Source organism: Mesocricetus auratus, unplaced genomic scaffold (genome assembly GCF_017639785.1).
Source record: "Mesocricetus auratus isolate SY011 unplaced genomic scaffold, BCM_Maur_2.0 Super-Scaffold_100027, whole genome shotgun sequence".
Classification (NCBI taxonomy): Eukaryota; Metazoa; Chordata; class Mammalia; order Rodentia; family Cricetidae; genus Mesocricetus; species Mesocricetus auratus.
The window spans coordinates 8,362,437-8,380,938 of record NW_024429208.1 but is presented as its reverse complement, the minus strand read 5'-3'; the positions used below and the strand labels follow the sequence as shown (position 1 = coordinate 8,380,938).

The following is an 18,502-nucleotide window of genomic DNA, read 5'->3' as shown; positions in this document are numbered from 1 at the left end:
TGAACAAGCTTCATAAAGGAAGGGACTGTTGAGAGGTGGGGCCTAGGTGGAGTAACTAGGGCACGTCCTTTAACCTATGCCCTGCGGCATATGCCCTAGGACCTAGTTTCATTTCTGTTGCTGGGATAAAAGGCAGCTTAGTGGATATAGGTTTGTCTTTGTTCACAATTCTAGACTGCAATCCATCAAGCAAGGGAATCCAGGAACAGGAACATCTAGTGACGTCACATCAATGTCAGGAGAAGAAAGAATGGAGCCCACTCCTCTTTATATTCTCCCATTCATACAACCCAGGGCCCCAATCCAGGAAGTGGAGCTACCCACTTTGGGGCTGGGTCTTCCCGAATCAAGGAAGCAGTCAAGACAACCCCCTCCACCCCATGCCCAGAGACCAATTGATCAAGATGATCCCACAGTGAGACTCTCTCACAGGCAACCCCAGGTTGGGTCAAGTTAACTAGAAGTGACCACTACACAGGAGCAGGAGCTGAAGACACACGCTCTCTCTGTGTCTCTCTTTGTCCGTGTGTGTGTGTGTGTGTGTGTGTGTGTGTGTTAGTGTGTTGAGTGTGTGTGTTGTGTGTGTATGTGAGTGTGTTGAGTGTGTGTGTTGTGTGTGTATGTGAGTGTGTGTGAGTGTGAGTGTGTGTTAGTGTGTTGTTAGTGAGTGTGTGTATGTGAGTGTGTGTGTGTGTGTGTTGTGAGCAGCCTCCACAACAGATTTCTGCTGCCATGATGTTCATTCGGCACCACACCAACCCAAAACCACGGAACAAAGAGCCCACTGACGATGCCCCGAAACCTGTAAAACTCTGAGCCAAAATCAACCTGACAATGTTTAGGTAGTTCTTCACAGGCATTTGTCACAGTCATGGATAACTGCAGGACACACCTGGTTGGAACACTGTGCTGCAGCTTTGTCAAGCTTTGGCTACCACCCCAGGGGCACTGTGGGGGTGGGGGAGGATCAAAGAGCCCAGCCCTCCTCTGAGAACTACATGTCAATCTGTATGATCTCAAAATTCAGTTTAGTGTTTATTTCATGTATTTATCTATCTATTGCTTTTTGAGACAGAGTCTCTCTATGTAGTCCTGGCTGTCCTGGAAGTTACTATGTAACCAGGCCAGCCTCCAACCCCCAAGTGCTGGAATTAAAGGTGTGTGCCACTGAGGCTGGCTGTCAGCTTAGTATTTTGAGAAGCCACCCAACTTGAAAATGCTATTCTGTGAATTTCAGGTTATCCATGAGGTGACTCAGGCATGGCTTCCCAGTTCCATTTCTCTCCTACTGCCCCTCATGAAGTCTCCAGGCATTTGGGAGCATCTGCATATGCAGACCAGACATCTGAGTCAGACGTCCCCTGGAGTGCGCTTTTCTGCTGGAGTTTAACTAATGTTTCCCTAAAGAGTATTCATTAGGAGTTCAGACAGTCCACCAGGGAAGTAAAAACGGTGACAATTATATGGAGATAGGCAAATAGCGTGTATACATTATCCTCCTGCTAAATTAAACTAAGTCCAGAGCGGGAGCAGAGTCAAAGCGGTAAGCATGTGAGAATATACATCCCAGACTGCCCACAGGACAGCTGCTCTGAGAAACAGCCACTCCCCGAAGCTGCAGTCTCTCTGAGGGGCTCTCCCGGAACTTGGTGAGTTATCCCTACCACACACCCCCACTCTCAGACCTCTTCTTGGGGGTCTCATCTTTGCTGATCCTGTCTTGTGTGCTTTTGTCTGAAGGGGCACTCTGCATCTACTTGTGCAGGCACAGCATGTCGTTCTACATCACTTAAATAAGTTCCAATAAAGAAATCAAACCTGGCCCTGGAGACCGCGTTTCCCGACACTGTTCAATGCTCCTATTTTTAGCTCAGCTGCCTTCTTTCTTGGCTCCTCACTCTCTCTCACCATGCCAAGCTTATTCCCAGGAAATATGTCCTTGCCTGTGCCATGAACCTCAGACTATGAGCCACCACTGTACGGACATTCACCTGAAACGTCACCTTTTCCAGGGCTCCAGGAGTCACCTGCTGCCCTGGAGGCCAAAGCCAGGTTAGCCATAGGAGCGAGGCCAGTGCCTCTCACATCAGCCCCTGGTGTAGCTCCAGTTGGGGTGACACAGCAGAGGGTGTTGTTGGGAAACGTCAGGTGAAAGGTTCAGGCATTACACTGGCCTGTCCTGTTACCTGGCAAGATTCACTCAGGCAGTTCTCTGGCCAGCCCAGGTTCCATGAGAACCAGTCTGCTGGCAGGTGCAAAGGACCCCTTTAAACCGACAGACCCCTGCCCACTTACGCTCTCTCATCTCGTCTTCTCTCTTACCTAACTCTATCTCTCTCTCATGTCTGTCTCCCCTCTTTTGGTCTCGCTATAATAAAATATGATCGATACATCCTTCATGGCTTATGCTGTATCGGGCCAGTTCCAGTCTCCTGCGACACTTTCTTTTTTTTCTTTTTTTCTAATTTCTAATCTTAAGCAAAAATAACAACACCAGGAAATGCTGAACTATCCAGCATGTCAACCTCTGAGAACACATAGACTTCACAGAAGAGGCTGGACCAGGGCTGTTGGCTAACCTGGGCTTCTACAGTTATTCTTACATAATTGGTACAGTGCATTGTCCAGCCTGGGTGACCTAAATGGTAAGAGAAGTCCTACTGAGGGCACAGAGTGTTCAGGTCCAGGCCACATGTTCTCAGTTTACTGCAGAAAGGGTGTCCAGCTGGAGTCATGCCTCCAAGACTGCCATGGGTTCTACTCTCTTGTCCCGAGCTGAGAACCTTCTCCAAGTAAATCCAGAGCATTGGCACCACCAGGAAGGTGATAGCACAGGGGCAGGAGGGCCATACTCAGTTTCAAGGGGGTGCCACACAGTCCCTGGATGGCTTCCGGTCCTCCTCTGCACCCACCCCACCCTCCTGGGACATCCCAGAAGCACCACCTGCATCCAGGGCTCTGCAAACTCCTCTGTAATGGAGACACTTTGCTCACTGCTATCCAGCCCAGCACCAGGGAAGCAGCAGAGTCACAAGCTCGTCCGAATGCCTGAGTGTACAGGGTCTATTGACTGTCGCAGGGCTGGGCTGCCATTGGTTCTGCTCTAAGCCTGAGCCACTCTCTCTCATTGCCCGAAGACAGCCCAGAATCTCTGACACCCTTTCCATACCACGGAAGTCAGGTTTAAACGAGCAGACCCATAAGACAGAGCTTGGGTGGAGGGGTTTTTTATTGGGTGAAAGTGAATGGGAAAATCGGGAAGGGGAGAGGGGAGACCAGCCTCTGGGGACAGGAGTGGCAGAAGAGAAGAGAGAGGCAGACTGTGGAGAGACAGACAGAGAAGCAGAGAAAGAGAAAGAAGGATGGGAGTGGGCGGGGCCCTTTTGAAAGGGAACATAATGAACCTGCACAGGTGGTGCTCTCAGTGACTGCAGCTGAGGGCGTATCCTGTCAGAACCCCACAGACAGGTCGGTACAGATGCCTGAATACAAATCCGTAGGGGGTTGGTGGCCATCCTAGCCAGTGCACTGGCCTCAGGCCTCCCCAGTGCTGTGACCATGGGCAGGGAGCAAAGACCTTCTTCTCCCCCAATTACGGCTGTCCCCTCCAGGACAGGACAGGAGCTCTAAACCAAGAAGACAGACATCATCATGACTGGCCTGTGTCCTCTGAGTCTCTCCAATGCTCACCTGCCCCAATCCCACCTGGGATGTGTCAGCAGCAAATTCTTTATGCAGCTCTAGCTTTTTGCCTGGTACTCAGAGCTGGTTCTGTCCCTCAGGCTTTGAGGAAATCCCACCCAGGTTTCCATGGAGGCTTTGTACTCACACCCTCAACCTAAGCAGACTGTGAAGTCCATTTCTAGAGTCCCCTGGAGAGGCAGATGTGTCACCTCTCAGCGCAGCCCAGCATTCACTCTAGTGCATGGATGAAAGAAAATTCTTGTTGAAGGTCCTGGGGTGGGGTAGGATGGGTCAGTGGTTAAGGACACTTGCTGATTATTCTAGTTTGTTTTCTGTTGCTGTGATAAACACCAAAGACCAAAAGTAACTGGGGAGAAAAGGGTTATTTGGCTCATAGGCTAGCATCAAGAGGAGTCAGGGCAGGAACTCAAGGCGGGAACCTGGAGAGAGGGGCCAAACAGAGACTAAGGAGGAACAGGGCTCCATGCTTGCCGCCTTGCTCAGCCTGCTTCTCCACGCCTCCAGGGATGGCACCTCCCACAGTGGGCTGGGCCCTCCCCTATCAATCAAAAATCAAAACAATATTCCACAGGTTTGCCTACTGACCAATCTATGAGGACAGCTTCCCACTTGAGGTTCCCTCTTCCCAGGTTATGTCTAGTTGACAAAAAATAAGCTGTTCTTCCAGAGAACCCGAGTTTGGTTCCCAGCACCATGTTGGATGACTCACCCATCACCACCTGTAACTGCGGCTCCAGAGGATCTGATGCCCTGTTTGGGACTTTACAGGCGCCTATACCCATATGCACATACCCCCCCACACACACATAATTAAAAAATAATTTTAAAACAATGGGCATTGGTGGGACGAGAGTCCTCCATGGTGAGGAGACATAGCAGCAGGCACAGACAAGACAGCAAGGAACAAGAAACTGAAAGCTCAGGTCTTGAGCCATAAGCACAAAATGGAGGGAACAAACAGGAAGCAGGGAGAGACTGTAAACACTCCAAGCCTATTCCCAGGGATGTGCTTTCTCCAGCAAGTCTCTGCCCTCCAGCAAGGTTCCACAACCTTCCCAAACAGTGCCACCAACTAGGGGCGGAGTGCTGAGACATCTGAGCCTGCGGGGGATGGTCTCATTCAAACCACCGCAAGGGAGTCTGAAACTGAAGGTGAACCCGTCCAGAGCCCACGTACCTTGCCCACAGCGCAGATGTAAGGGACATTATTGCAACCTGGCAGCAGGGGTGGAGTTCCTCTTCTCGTGGCAAAGAAATACTCAGAAACATCTGCACACTAAAATGTCCATTAACTCCCAAAATGGAGAATGAAACATTACACAAAAATTAACAAAATTTGGAAACTGAACAAAACCAAAAAGTCATTCTACCTGGAAATCTATGAACTTCCTCCTAACTCTCCACCAAAGGCCAGCCCAATATCACAAATAAACCCAATAACACTAGTTTTAAAATACAGATAATGAGCTCACTGCTCGTGGGAACCTCATGAAACAGCCTTGACCCAAACCGTCATTCTATTGAAGGAGGAATGAGGAGACATGAACCCAGCACTGACTTGAAAGGTTAGAAAATATTGTTTAAATGCAACGAGAAGGAAGGAATCAATAACAATAAAGACAGAAGGACCTAATGAGAATAGAAAGCATGGAGCTAGCTTGTCACTTGGGAAACATCTGAATAAGCAAAGAGCAAACAAAACTTTAAAAGAAAGGGAGAAATCATCCTGGAGACAAGAAAATGCTCTTAACTGATGCAAACATTAAATTTTAAATCAGGATGGAATGCTGTTCTCTAGGAAAAACCGACTTTGGAGCAGTGTAGAAAAACTAAATGGATCCTTTACAAAGAACCAAATCACCGGGCGTTTGGTGGCGCATGCCTTTAATCCCAGCACTGAGGAGGTAGAGGCAGGCGGATCTCTGTGAGTTCGAGACCAGCCTGGTCTACTGAGTGTGTTCCAGGACAGCCCTCAAAGCCACAGAGAAACCCTGTCTCGAAAAAACAAAAACAAAAACCACAAAAAAAAAAAAACCAACAACAAAGAACCAAATCAAGAGAGTTTTAAAGAGCCCTTTCCCTTTACCCCCAGACCCCTCCCCAGACGGCACCTGGCCAGACAGCATCCTGGGGAAGGCTACCAGCTGTGAGGCCCCAAGCTCAGGAAAAGAATGAAGACAGACAGCTGCCTCTTATTGCAACACTGCAACACTGATGCAAAACCCAGCAGAGGTGACTCACGAAAGGAAGTCATCACCCGTGCAACTTTCCAGTAGCAAATGAAATGTTAGCAGACTCAGTCCATGACAACAGTGAGGAGTGATTCCAGGTCACAGAGTGAGGTGTGTCACAAACCAAAACCAAAACAAAAACTTCAGAAAGGCTGCCCTTGGCATCCCTCCGAACAACAGATTCTAGAAGAAAACCCTCATGGTTGTCACTGGGGTTTGACTGTGCTCCCAAAGCCCATTTTTGGAATTTAATCCCTAGTGCAGTGTCAGGGTGCCTGAGTGGCTGCATTAGGTCCCGAGATCTGCTTACAGATGGGTTGATATTGATTACAGCTGGGGCTGCAAGTCTGATCTCTCTTGTCCTGGCTGGTCTTCTCTCCCACATTTTGGCATCAGAATTTCCAGTCCCCCAAACCACAAGAAACAAGTTTTGGCTGCTTATAAATATACCTTGCCTGTGGAATTCCATCATAAGGCAGTAACTCTCTTGTTCAGCATTCATTCCTGATCCCTAACAGGGCGGCATATGTAAATACCAGCCCCAAAGTCAGGTGGTGTGTGCAGGAAAAAACCAGTTTAACCCATATGGATATCAGGCCGATGCAACTTAACAAGAGGGAGAAATGGGAGATGTAAACACTATTAGCAATTAGATACCACTCACCTAGACATTAGTGCTTCCATGTAAGCTGCAAGGCCTGAGCGTTCAGTGCTCGCTGACGGCCTTGCCCTGAACCAACGTCATTTAACCTAACAGCGCCAATGCAGAGCTGTTCAATACTCTGCTATGAACCCATCAAATAGACTCAGTAACAACTGTGCTACTTTTGGGGCCCAGATATTCAAAGTCAGCTCTTCGTAGAGAGAGACAGCACTCTGTCCAACACCATGTCGCTCCCCCCATTCAGAGACACTCCCCACAGCCAGATGATGCCCGAGTCTTCAGATCCAGAAGCCAAACACGTGCCAGGTAAACATGGTCACATCTATTCCTAATCCGTTCTGAGCTGGCATGTCACCAGGGACAGTATTCCCTGGGCTTGGCAGCTCAGGAGACACCCCACACTGCCCTTCTCAGACTTCCACCATGCAAGCTGGGAACACAAGTTCAGCCACACTGCAGTTCAGGTTGCTGTTTATTCCGTGCGGGGCCCGTGTAGAGCAGAGAGGTGACGCTTGGAGCTGGGTACTTGCTCTTACTCAACAAGCTGCTGAGTCAAAGACCCGGGGCAGGAATGCCGGTGGGGGGAGGGAAGGGGAGGGAAAACAAGCTATCTGTCCTCACATAGGCCACTGTCCACCGTGTCTCCAGTTACAGGCATCTGAGGACAGCAGAAGCCCGGTGGAGGGAAAGGCGGGAACCAGGGAGCGTGGGCCCAGCCGTCGGGTGAGGCAGGGAAGCCGGGATCCTGGGCTGGGCTGCCGACTCCGTGGTGTGATGGTGGGTGACACACTTTAAGTGTCACTCTCTGCACCTTGGGGACAGGGCATATATGTAATGTGAGTGGTCAGCTGACCAAATGCTGCCAAAGCAGAGTGGCCTAAGACTTTAGGATTGCTAGGCAAGAGGTAGATACAAAAAGTTGGTATCATATTGGAAGTGTGCTTTGCCTGGGCCTTCTACTGAAATCCACTCAGGGGCCGTGTCCTGGTGTTGCCTTGCAGCCTCTGGAGGAAGGAAGATAAGCAAGCCTTCTGGGCCTGCTTCCTGTATTTGGAGTCTGCCACCTTCTAGCCACAACCCTATCTGAGCAGCTGAGGGTTGTCCTTGATCCCAGAGGATACATGGGGATCCTGAGCCACACAGACAGGGTTGTAGGGGGCCCTCGTAAACTGGGGGTGAGGCTCTGGCAGGTTTCTGGGGTGAAGGGAAAGTAGGCAGGCTTAGGCCAAGCCTCCCTCCCTGAGCTTTTGTTGGAGACCATGGGGTCAATCTTGCTCACCAGGAGCTGGCAGGAGCTACGTCATGCATTTTTAAATGGCCATTAGTTGAGGGCAGTCTCTAAATGGGTTGTGTGGGTTGCAGAGGCCCAGGAGGCGCTTGTGTGGCCATAAGACACAGTTATACTTCAGCCTCCCAGCAGGACTGTAGTGTGCTGCCAAAAAGAATGCTATTTACCCTGGACCAGCACAACATCCCCAGTTGGCATCTCAGGCCAGCCCAGCAAAAGCCGGATCGGCAGCGAGTGCGGGGTAGGGCCCAGGGCCCAGGATGGGCTTGTGAGTGCGGGGATTTTGTTAGTTTTCTTTCTATTGCTGTGGTAAACAGCAGAACCAAAATTAGCTTGGGGACAGGGGAGGTGTTACTTGTTTTTACTCCCATCAGTCTGTCATCAAAGGAAGCCACAGTAGAAACTCAAGTCGGAAACCTGGAGGCAGGAGCTGATGCAGAGGCCACGGAAGGGTGCTGCTGCTTACTGGATTGCTCCTCATGGCTTGCTCAACTTGCTTTTTGTTTTCTAAATAAAACGCAGAACCACCTGCCCTGGGTAGGGGTGGCACTGCCCACACTGGGATGGACTGGCTTCCCACATCAATCATTAACCAAGAAAATATCCCATAGGCTTGTCTATAAGCCATCTGAGGGAGGCGTTTTCTTAATGCAGGTTCCCCCTTCCCAAATGATCCTAGCTTGTGTCAAGCTGACAAAGTACAAAAAACGGCACAGATTTCAACCTGAAGTCCTGGCTGAACTCATCCCACTCACAGTTTGCACTTCCAGGAGTACGTGGAAAGGCTGGGGGAAGAAGTTGCTCAATATTTGCTTAACTATGCAAAGATGTGTTGCTGTGTAGTCTTGCCCACCTAAGGCACCTGATCAGTCTAATAAAAAGCTGAGCAGTCAATAGTGAGGGAGGAGGTACAGGCAGAACTTCCAGGCGGGGAGAGTAAGTAGGAAGGATTTGGGCTCAGGGGAGAAGGAAGAAAAAGGAGAAAACAGGGAGACGCCAGGGGTCAGACATGGAGGAAGGGGGAGGGTAGGGCGTACAGAACGAAAGAAAGGTAAAAAGCCCTGAGGATAAGCATAGGTGAATAGAAACGGGTTAAATTGAGTCAAAAAAGCTATTGGGACACGCATAAGATAAGACTGAGCATTCGTAATTAATAAGCCTCCGAATCTTTATTTGGGACCTGGTTGATGAAGCAAAGAAAATGCCAACTCCAGAGAGATGGCTCAGTGGTAAAGTAGCTGTCATGCAGACATGAGGACCTGAGTGCGATCCTCCAAATCCATGTGAAAATGGTGACATGTTCCTATAGTCCCAGTGCTGGGGCAAGGCAGGGGCTGTGGAGACAAATAAAAGGGTGGATGGTGAGGAATGACAGCTGAGGTTGACTTCTGCCCTCCCCCAAATGGAGCTTCCTGTGCTCTGACTCTCAGGTTCTCTATAGGTCCAGAGCTGAACTTGTTCTAATAACAAAATATTTCTTATCTTTGTGACAATGTCTCAGGCACCCATGATCCAGGTTGGAGTCAGGGGAGGGTCTCTAGATCTGGCATCAGGACCACCTGGGTGGGGCAGGTGAATGGGAATTCTAAAACACAGGAAGATCCAGGAGCATGCATGTGACTCCAAAGGCCCCTCTGGAAACAGGTGTCACTCCATAGTCCAGATTGGCGGTGGCCCTGAAAGTGAGTATCCCTGGAAATCCTCGCTAGAAGGAACACTGTGACATTCACATTGGAAATGGCTTGAGCAGTGTGATCTCGGCTTGGCTTACTGGTCAGGGGCCAGGGAGCAGAGACGTAGGAAGGAAGAAGAGAATCCAGGGGTCTATGGGATAGTGGACTCGCCTGAGACGGACTCAGCATCTGAGGATCCTTTTGTCTCCTCAGTGTCTGCTGGGGACACAACCAGGTGACCACAGAGTGTAGGGGACCCCGCTGGCTGATCGGCCACCCCCTTGATGGGGGGAGGAAGTGAGCAATGGCCCAACAGTGTGGCCTTCTCTCAGAGCCGCCATGGAGTGTCCAGCTTGCTGTCTTGAATGTTCTAGTTTGTTTTTCTGTTGCTGTGACGAAACACTCTGACCAAATGCAGGAGGAAGGGGTCTCCGCAGCTCTCACTTCCAGATCACAGTCCATCATCAGGGCAGGAGCTGAAGCAGAAACTGGGAGCAACTCTGTTTCCAGGTCACTAACTGGCTCATGCTCAACTAGCTTTCTTCTTCTTTTAAAGATTTATTTATTTATTACATACAGTGTTCTGCCTACATGCCAGAAAAGGGCACCAGATTGAATTATAGATGGTTGTGAGCCACTATGTGGTTGCTGGGAACTGAACTCAGGACCCCTGGAAGAGCAGTCCCTGCTCTTAACCTCTGAGCCATCATCTCTCCAGTCCTCAACTCGCTTCCTTCCTTCCTTTTCTTTCTTTCATTTATTGTTTTTTCAAGACAGGGTTTCTCTGTGTAGCTTTGGAGGCTGTCCTGGAACTCACTCTGTAGACCAGGCTGACTTTGAACTCACAGAGCTGCCTGCCTCTGCCTCCCAAGTGCTGGGATTAAAGGTGTGTGCCACTACACCCAGCTTCAACTAGTTTTTTGTTGTTGTTGTTGTTGTTGTTTTTTTAATAAAGCCAGGCCCACCTGCCTAGGAATGGTGCAGCTCATGTCAGTCATCAATCAGGACAGTTTCTCAAAGATACAGCCATAGGCCAGCCTGATTGAAGCAATTATTTAATTACGTTTCCCTCTTCCCACCTGATTTGAGGCAATGTTAAGCCCACAATAAAACTAGCCAGACAAAGGACAAATGTTGAACCCCAGTGGACACGGGTTTCTCTCTTGGCTGCTTCAGTCCTCCACTGTGGCACCCGGTCCCAAGTGACCCCAGGAACACTAGCAGGGCAGTGCTTTCTGACGCCAGCATGGACACAGACTTCAGCTACAGGCCTGCCTGCCTTCCTCACAGCCTCTGGCAGCAACACCATTAAAAAAATGGCTACATTTTAAATTCGTTTATTTGGGGGGATGGGGTTGTGTCATGGTATGTGTGTGTGTAGTCAGAGATAATTAGTTGTTGCCTTCCACCAAGTGGGTCTCATAGATGGAAATCAGGTCATCCTGCTGGCCCTGGTGCTACAATTTAAGGGCCTCTTGGCGCCAGGCTTCCCAGCACAGGATCTCCAGTTTACATTAGGCAGGAGATTCATAACCACAGAGATCATCAGCTCAGGTAGATGACCCAGAAGAGGGCCAGCCAGAGCTCCCAAGCCTACACCCCAGGGCACAGCAAACCGATGTGCTCAGTCACCAGTTGGGTGTCCTGTCTCAGTCACTAGAACAGAGTGTGAATTTTTTTCCCATCAGTCCTAGAAACCCACTTGCAGAATCTGTTTCATCCCTAGGAGAAAATCAGATGCCAATTGAGGACAGACCACCAACTGAGAAATACTTTCTTTGGATGTCTTAGCCAGAAGAGCAGAAGGCAGAGAATGTCTTCAAAATCAAGAAAGGGGCTGGAGGGATGGCTCAGCAGTTAAGAGAACTGGCTGCTCTTGCAGAGGGTCTGGTTTTGGTTAGCAGTCACTTGGCAGCTGACACTATTTGGAACTCCATTTCCAGGGCATCTGATGCCCTCTTCTGGCCTCAGTGGGCACGGTACACACATAGGGCACATACATACATACAGGCAAAACACTCATAAATGTAAAACAATTCTTTGAAATTCGAGAGGAAGTAATAGCAGGATATGGTTATTCACACAGCTACATAAGCCTTTTTAAACCAGAGCAAAATAGGGGCATTTTCTGAAAATCTGAACTTGAGTTTTCACCAAAGGAACTTTAGAACTGGTTTGCTCACCCTGAAGGAACCTTGGGTGGAAACATGAATATCAAAGCCAAAACCAAGTATGGGATAGGCTGCGGAGGTGGGCTCCACTTATTAGGTGCCTACTTTGCAAACACAAGGCCCTGAGCTAAATCCCAGAACTTCCATTTTAAAAATGCAGGGCACCGGGCAGTCAGAGACAGACTCTCCGTGGGACACAAGCTCAGAATGTGGTGGCATGGCAGAAATGTTTAGCACTCTGACAATGTAGTCCATTGTGTGTCACTTGTTGGGTGACACCTGATGGGTCCAAGCGAAGGGTCAGTGGCTTCAACAATCACTGAAAAGTAACTCGCCATGACCCCCACATTGAGGCATCGCCTGCAGAAGAGTAGTAAAATAACGACAAATAGCTCAACTGTGTGACTGCCAAATTTTTTTTTTTTTTTTTTTTTTTTTTGGTTTTTACGAGACAGGGTTTCTCTGTATTGTTTTGGAGGCTGTCTGTCCAGCCCGGCTTCGAACTCACAGAGATCCACCAGCCTCTGCCTCCCGAGTGCGCCACCACCGCCTGGCCCGTGACTGCCAAATTTGAATTTTTTCACATTGGTTGATGGAAGTCAAAGGAGACAATCTGTAGGAGTTAGTTCTCTCCCCCATCATGTGGGTCCTGGGGAGCAAACTCAGGTCCTCAGGATTGGCGGCAAGCATCTTTACTGTCTGAGCCGTCTCGTTAGCTCTAAGGCTGGTGATTTCAAATGCCAGTGAGAAGCAGGCCACTCTGCTCACAGACCCTGCTGTCACTGTGGGAATCTGTCTGAGCACTGAGCTTCTGCTCTTGGAGGAGTGCACAGGATGGTTTCCAAAGCCTGCGTGTGCGGCATGTGCATGCATGACCCACGTGTACTTGTGGCATGTATACGTGTGGGGCTTTCCAGAGTTCCTGATGGAGGCTGAGCTAGCTCCACTACACCGATGCCACCTTGGAGGAATATAACCCGCAGCACAAGGACACGTGTCCCAGGCTCTTTCCGCAAGCATGACATCAAAGTTCTTTCAGTGAAGTTGATTTTCGGAAAACAATCGAGACCTGGAGCAGCTTTTGGTTCGTTCTAACCGGGCCTTTGCCCCACCCGCTTCTTTGCCTTTGGTTTTCTGGGATGGGGGTCTCACATGGCTTACACTGGCACTGCACTCTTTAGCCCGGGTTCAGTCTCCCAGGTGCTACGATGATCAGTGTGGAACCCTAAGCCTGGTTCATGTGCTGGGGAATGGAACCCAGGTTTGCTAAGCAACACTTTACCAGCTGAGCTACAGCCCCAGCCAATGTCCCTTTTAATGGAGAAGTGGCTTTTTGTTACCTCCACAAAATGAAGGTGGTTTTTACTAAAGTGGCTCAGGACATAGGCCTGCTGACTTTGAAATCCATTTGTCCTCAGCAAATTTTAGCTTTCAAAAAAGATTTATTATTATTATTTTGTTTTGGTTTTGGTTTTTTGAGACAGGGTTTCTCTATATTGCTTTGGAGGCTGTCCTGGAACTCGCTCTGGAGACCAGGGTGGCCTTGAACTCAGAGAGATCCTCCTGCCTCTGCCTCCCAAGTGCTGGGATTAAAGCATGCACCACCAGTGCCCAGCTCAAAAAAGATTTATTTTTATGTGTACAAATGTTTTGTCTGCATGCATGTCTCTGTAACATGTGTATTCTTGGTCCCCAAGGAGGCCAGAAGAAGGCGCTGGATTCCCTGGAAGTTACAGACGGTTGAGGGCTGCCACATGGGTCCTGGGCATCAAGCCCGGGTCCTCTGGAGGAACAAGAGCTCTAAACTGTGGAGTCACCTCTCCAGCCTCCTCAATGGGTTTTAAAACCCAATGTGGGTCCTTGGGTCTCTTCACAGGCTCGCTGAGTTCCCGGCCTCTACTGCCCAGAGTAGAGACCCTGGGGCCCTGGGGCCCTGGGGTCCTGGGACCCTGGGACAGAGCACTGGCAGCTAAAGGGCCTCAGAGAAAAGGCAGAGCACAAGGGATGGGAGGAGGGTGGCCCCAAGAGACAGGAAGCACCTAAGGGCCGTCCCCAATTGAAAGTCTATGCAGACCAGAAAGAAAGAAGAAGAGGCAGAGAGTCACTTTCTCATATATTGTGGACATTTTATCCCTCTTTCACAACAGTGTCTGTAATAAACAAGTATGACACCTATGCATTTTGCCTAGAAAGTACCACCAAGCAGGAGTGCCGCACTGCCTAGGTGACCTTCCACGTGCTGTGGACAGAGAGCTTTGCATAGCAGTCAACACAGCCAGGCTGTAGATCCAGGCCTGCAAAGCTTAAGTCAGCTCTCACACCTGGACATCTTCCTAGACCACAGACCTCCATCTTTACCACAGAAAGCTTGTGAGTAGCAAACTTGTAAAAAGAAGTGTACAAAAGGAAACATCCATATAACACAGTTGCACCCTGTAGACAAAGCATCCCCTTGAGACTGCCCACAGTCAGCTATGGCAATTTCTCAGGATTAGGAAAAGAAGCTCAGATGTCTGCCCACCCACACAGCATTTCATCATTAGAGTCCATGGTTTGTGTGGCTTCCAGAAAGAGCCGTTCCTGTAGTTAGAGGACTCGCTGGTCAGACGCCAGGGGGTACAGGCCTTGAGGCAAGTCATGATTGATTGTCACAATGTTACTACTCTGAGACAAAAAAAAAAAAAAATACAAGTAGAGCGATGCAGCTCTTCATTGAATCAAGTAACTCCAGTTTAATAGAATACAATTTAGTGCATTTCAGGGTCTCATTCACAGCCACACTTCTCTCCAAACACTTTTGCAACAGAAAGAAGCCAAAAAGCTAGAGAGAAAAGAAAACTCCAGGTGACCTGTCGGAACAAAGTTCACAGTTTCCCAGGTCTGTGAAGAGGCGATGCCACCCTCTCCAGTGGCTTCTCAAAGTGCCCTCATTGTTTTATTTCTCGAGTGGTTTGCAAGAATACCACCATCCCCCTGAATTAACTGATTTCAAATGCCTGTAATAAACTTTGATTTATGTGTCCACCCTGTCAGCCAAGCAGATCACCCAAACTTGAACTTGCATTTTCAAATCCTGGCCCTGTATGCAGGGATCTGGGGCCTGAGTGTCAGCACCTAACTGACAGCCCCGTGGCAAGACTCTGGGACAAGGCCTAAGGCAGGTCAGGGATGCCCTCACCCAGGCCCAGGTGCCTTTGGTTTGGGACTGGCCCGTAGGCCAGAGATGTTTCCAGAAAGAAGGCAGCAGGCATCTCAGGTGCGCCATTCTAACCCTGAGCCTCATGACACTGCAGAGGGCCAGAAGCCACACCAAAACGCTAGCACTAAGCGTCACATGCATCTAGCTGGTGGTGGTGGGGGTCTATGTGTGGAATGAACAATTGAGATGTAAGTCATCAGGGCCGGAAAGGCTACTTTTGGCTTGTCCTATAAGGTCTCAAGGCAGAGACAGGGCAACATGCAGGAAGAACCACTTACTCTTCAACCTGGACCTGACACAAATAAATCAGTAGTCACGGTGGGTGTGGATGGCCTCCTGGCATCTCTTGAATCGCCTATGAGTGTAACTCATTGCTGGGACTAACCCTGACGTTTTCTGATGGTATAAAGGCAGGACTAGATCAGAGACAGAAAAGATTCTCAGGGCAATAAAGGCAGGGCTAGATCAGAGGCAGAAAAGATTCTCAGGGCAAGGCCCATGGAAGAGGAGGGAGGGGAATCTAGGCATCTGTGATGACACTGGTATTGTTTCTACAAGAAAGTGTTGTTACATTGATGCAATATGTTATCTAGCAGAATGTGTTTTCAGAGCTCAACAGACTGCTTCCTGAGGACAGGGCCTTACAGCATCTCGAATGTGACTCATGGATGCTGACCAAACACCCACACATAACAAGTGGCTTCTTTCTCTGGGTGAAAGGTCTTGTCAAGAGGAGATCTGATCTCTGAACTGCCCACACGCTGACCATCAGCCTTCCTAGCTTGTTGACCCTGCTTCTTGCAGGATGGTCACCAATAGGATGCTAACACAAAACCCTCAGAGAGAGCAGCACAGTCCCTAGATGCCCCATGTGGGTACCATGAACCACTACCGGCAGTCAGGAGAATGGCAGCCACGGCTGTAGCTCAGCACAGCTCCAGAGAGGCCTACATGAGGTACGTGGGTGTAGCCAGAGACCAGGGGTGGGAGAAACATGGCAGGTCTCTCAGAAACATGGCAGGAGCCCTCATGTACCTGGCTCTTGAGCCTGAGTGGTAAGGAGACCATGTCTCTGTCTGAGCTGACTTTGTGGGGTCCCCTCTGCTGGAGACCCTAAAGCAGCGCCAGCCTAGCGGTTCAGTCCCCTTCTCCCAAAGCCACCAACCACTCCAGTTCCAGGCCTCTGGCTCCTGAGTCCACTGCTTCCAGAATGGGCTCCCTGAAGACTAGCAAGCTGCTTCTGCAGCACCTTCAGTCTGAATCTGGGCATGACATCAGCCATGCCTATCAGTAGTAGGGTGTGAAGGAAAAAGAGAAAAGCCTTATTCGGAGATTTATTAATTTAATAGAAAAATCAAGGGACTCTCCTCCCCCTTTCCTTCTGAAGCAGATGAAAAGCAAAATCTGACCCCACCAAAACAAAACAAAACAAAAAAAACCCCACACCCACATTCCTAGTGTAGTTTTTATTGCTCTCAGAAGCGCTGAATTGGAGGATAAGCAGGGGGAGGCCTAAGAGGGCAAAGCCTGCAGCCTGGACTCCTCTGCCATTCACAGACTCAACACTCAGCTGATCTCAAAGGCTGAGGGTTTCTCAGGAAGTCAGAGGCATTAGTGAAATGGTAAAGGCTCTGAGCTTGCTTTATCTGGGGCCAGGTGCATGCATGGCAGGGCCCACTGGCCTGTTTCCTTCAGATTTGTGAGGTGACAGTGAGTTAGGGAAGGACAGAAACCTCAAGCAGACAGAAAGAACACCCCAGCAGGGAGGGAGCTGGCCCTCGGGAGGGCCCAAGATGGCTCACAGTTGGCAGAGGCCAGGTCAGGCAAGCCTTCAGCTGGAGGGGAGAGATTCGGTGTCTCAGTTTGTTTGACTTAACCCTTCACCCTTGAAGGCAGCTGTGACTGTAGCTGTTGCCTAAGAGTGATAGGAGCAATCCACGACCATTCTGTTGTGCGTGGACCTCAGAGGCCAGGAGAGCCTTCTGTAAAGCGGGCACACTGCCTCACGAGGTCCCCAGCACTGAGGGCCGTGCAGAGTCAGGCCCGGGTCTACCCTCAGGCTTCTCCAGGCCTCCTCATTCCAGTGTGCCCTATAAATCTTCTCCGCCTTTACTCAACTCTGGCTGCAGCATGCCACAAAAAATACCCGGGTTTTTCCTTGTTAGAAAACATGAAGTGACTTTAAAAGGGCCTGTGGAAAGTTCCAGACAGAAGGTAAAGGTGTAGATGGTGTTCCCCAAGGAACCAGGTCTTCCAGAAACCAGGCAGGCCTTCCTTCACTGAGTGAGAAGGGTAATGTGCCTCCAGAGCCAGCCCACGGGACCCTGGCAAGGCACCAAGTGCAGGTGGAGGACCCCCGTTCTCTGCTGTGCTGGGACAGCTTATGTCACTGAGGTGGTAGTGGGCGACAGTGGGTGTGGAGGGCAGCCATGACACTTGCCTGGAGAGAGGCAGAAGATGAGGACAGGGACAAGCTGCGAGCCAGCCACAGACCAATTTGTAAAAATAAATTCTAATGCTAGCAAGCACTAAAGGTGTCTGAGAACAAGGAGGCCTGATGGTGACACCACCTCCTGAAGAGTGTCCCAGAGGAGTCCCATAGGCTGGAGCCCCCCAGGCACCACGGCTCTGAGGTGTTGGGCCCAGGTAGTCTTCCCATTTGGCCCTGGGCAGGACTGCAGCCTGCTGGCTACGGAGGACGAGGGGGCCATGGAGCTGTATGGAGTCAAGGATCCCACATACTGCAGAGTTCTCGGGCGTTCACTTTAAAAACAGACGTAAGGTGCTGTAGACACAGCCCCCGGAGAGGCAGTGCCAACGGTGCTGCAGAGGATGGAGGGGTGGTCTTCAGCCCCTGGATGGGGCGGGGACAAAGGGGCCAGATCTACATTCAGCCTGTGCTTATCTCTAAGAAGACCTCCTCCCCCAGGCTAGAAGCGGAGGTGCCAAGCAGGGCCGGGCAAATGAGCTCTGTAGGACAAGGATCCAGCTGACCTGCCCCCATGAGGACAGCGGCACCCATGAAAAGCCAGTGTTCTGGGGTGCAGGGCACAAAGTGGGGGCCAGGTTAAGTTCCCAAGATAACAGATAAGAAACAAAAGCCTCATTCTAAGTTTAAGAAGGGAGAGCAGCCAAGGCCGCCTCTTGGAGGCGGAGTTCTGGGGGAGCCCCATGGCCCCACCACCTTCCCCAAGCCCGCCTCTGTCCCCGCAGAGGGCCGATGGGACCCTGGGTGCTGGCTGACCATCTTCACCTGGCAGCTGAGTTCTTTGCTCTTGGCTCAAGTTTTGTTAATATTAGTCACCAGTTAATAAGAAAAATAGTCTCTAAGTGTCTCTTTCCCTCGCTCTGTGTGTTCGGTTTTTAATTGAGTTAATTGGATACCGCGTCAGGTTATGGGTGTTCAATCACAGCATTAATTATTCCTTTTTCTTAAGCTCTCGGTTGCCGTAGCTGGAGCCTTTTTCTATTTCAGTGACTCCTATCAGTCTTCGGACTCCGAAGGAAGCTTTAAGACAAGAGAGAGAAGGTTAGAGGCTAACCTCACCAAGGCACCCTCACTGACCTTGCC

The 18,502-nt window shown here is 50.0% G+C and overlaps 1 protein-coding gene across 5 annotated transcripts in view; it reads right to left on the bottom strand.

The window, feature by feature from the left end:
• Positions 1-14,440: 14,440 nt before the first annotated feature.
• Agpat3 (1-acylglycerol-3-phosphate O-acyltransferase 3) overlaps positions 14,441-18,502 on the bottom strand; it is a 77,427-nt gene continuing 73,365 nt past the window's right edge. For all 5 annotated transcript variants that reach the window (XM_040732305.1, XM_040732306.1, XM_040732304.1 and 2 more), the window contains one exon: positions 14,441-18,439. In XM_040732305.1, coding sequence (XP_040588239.1) covers positions 18,351-18,439 — 89 coding nt within the window. In that variant the 3' untranslated portion in view covers positions 14,441-18,350. The remainder of the gene's footprint in view (positions 18,440-18,502) is intronic.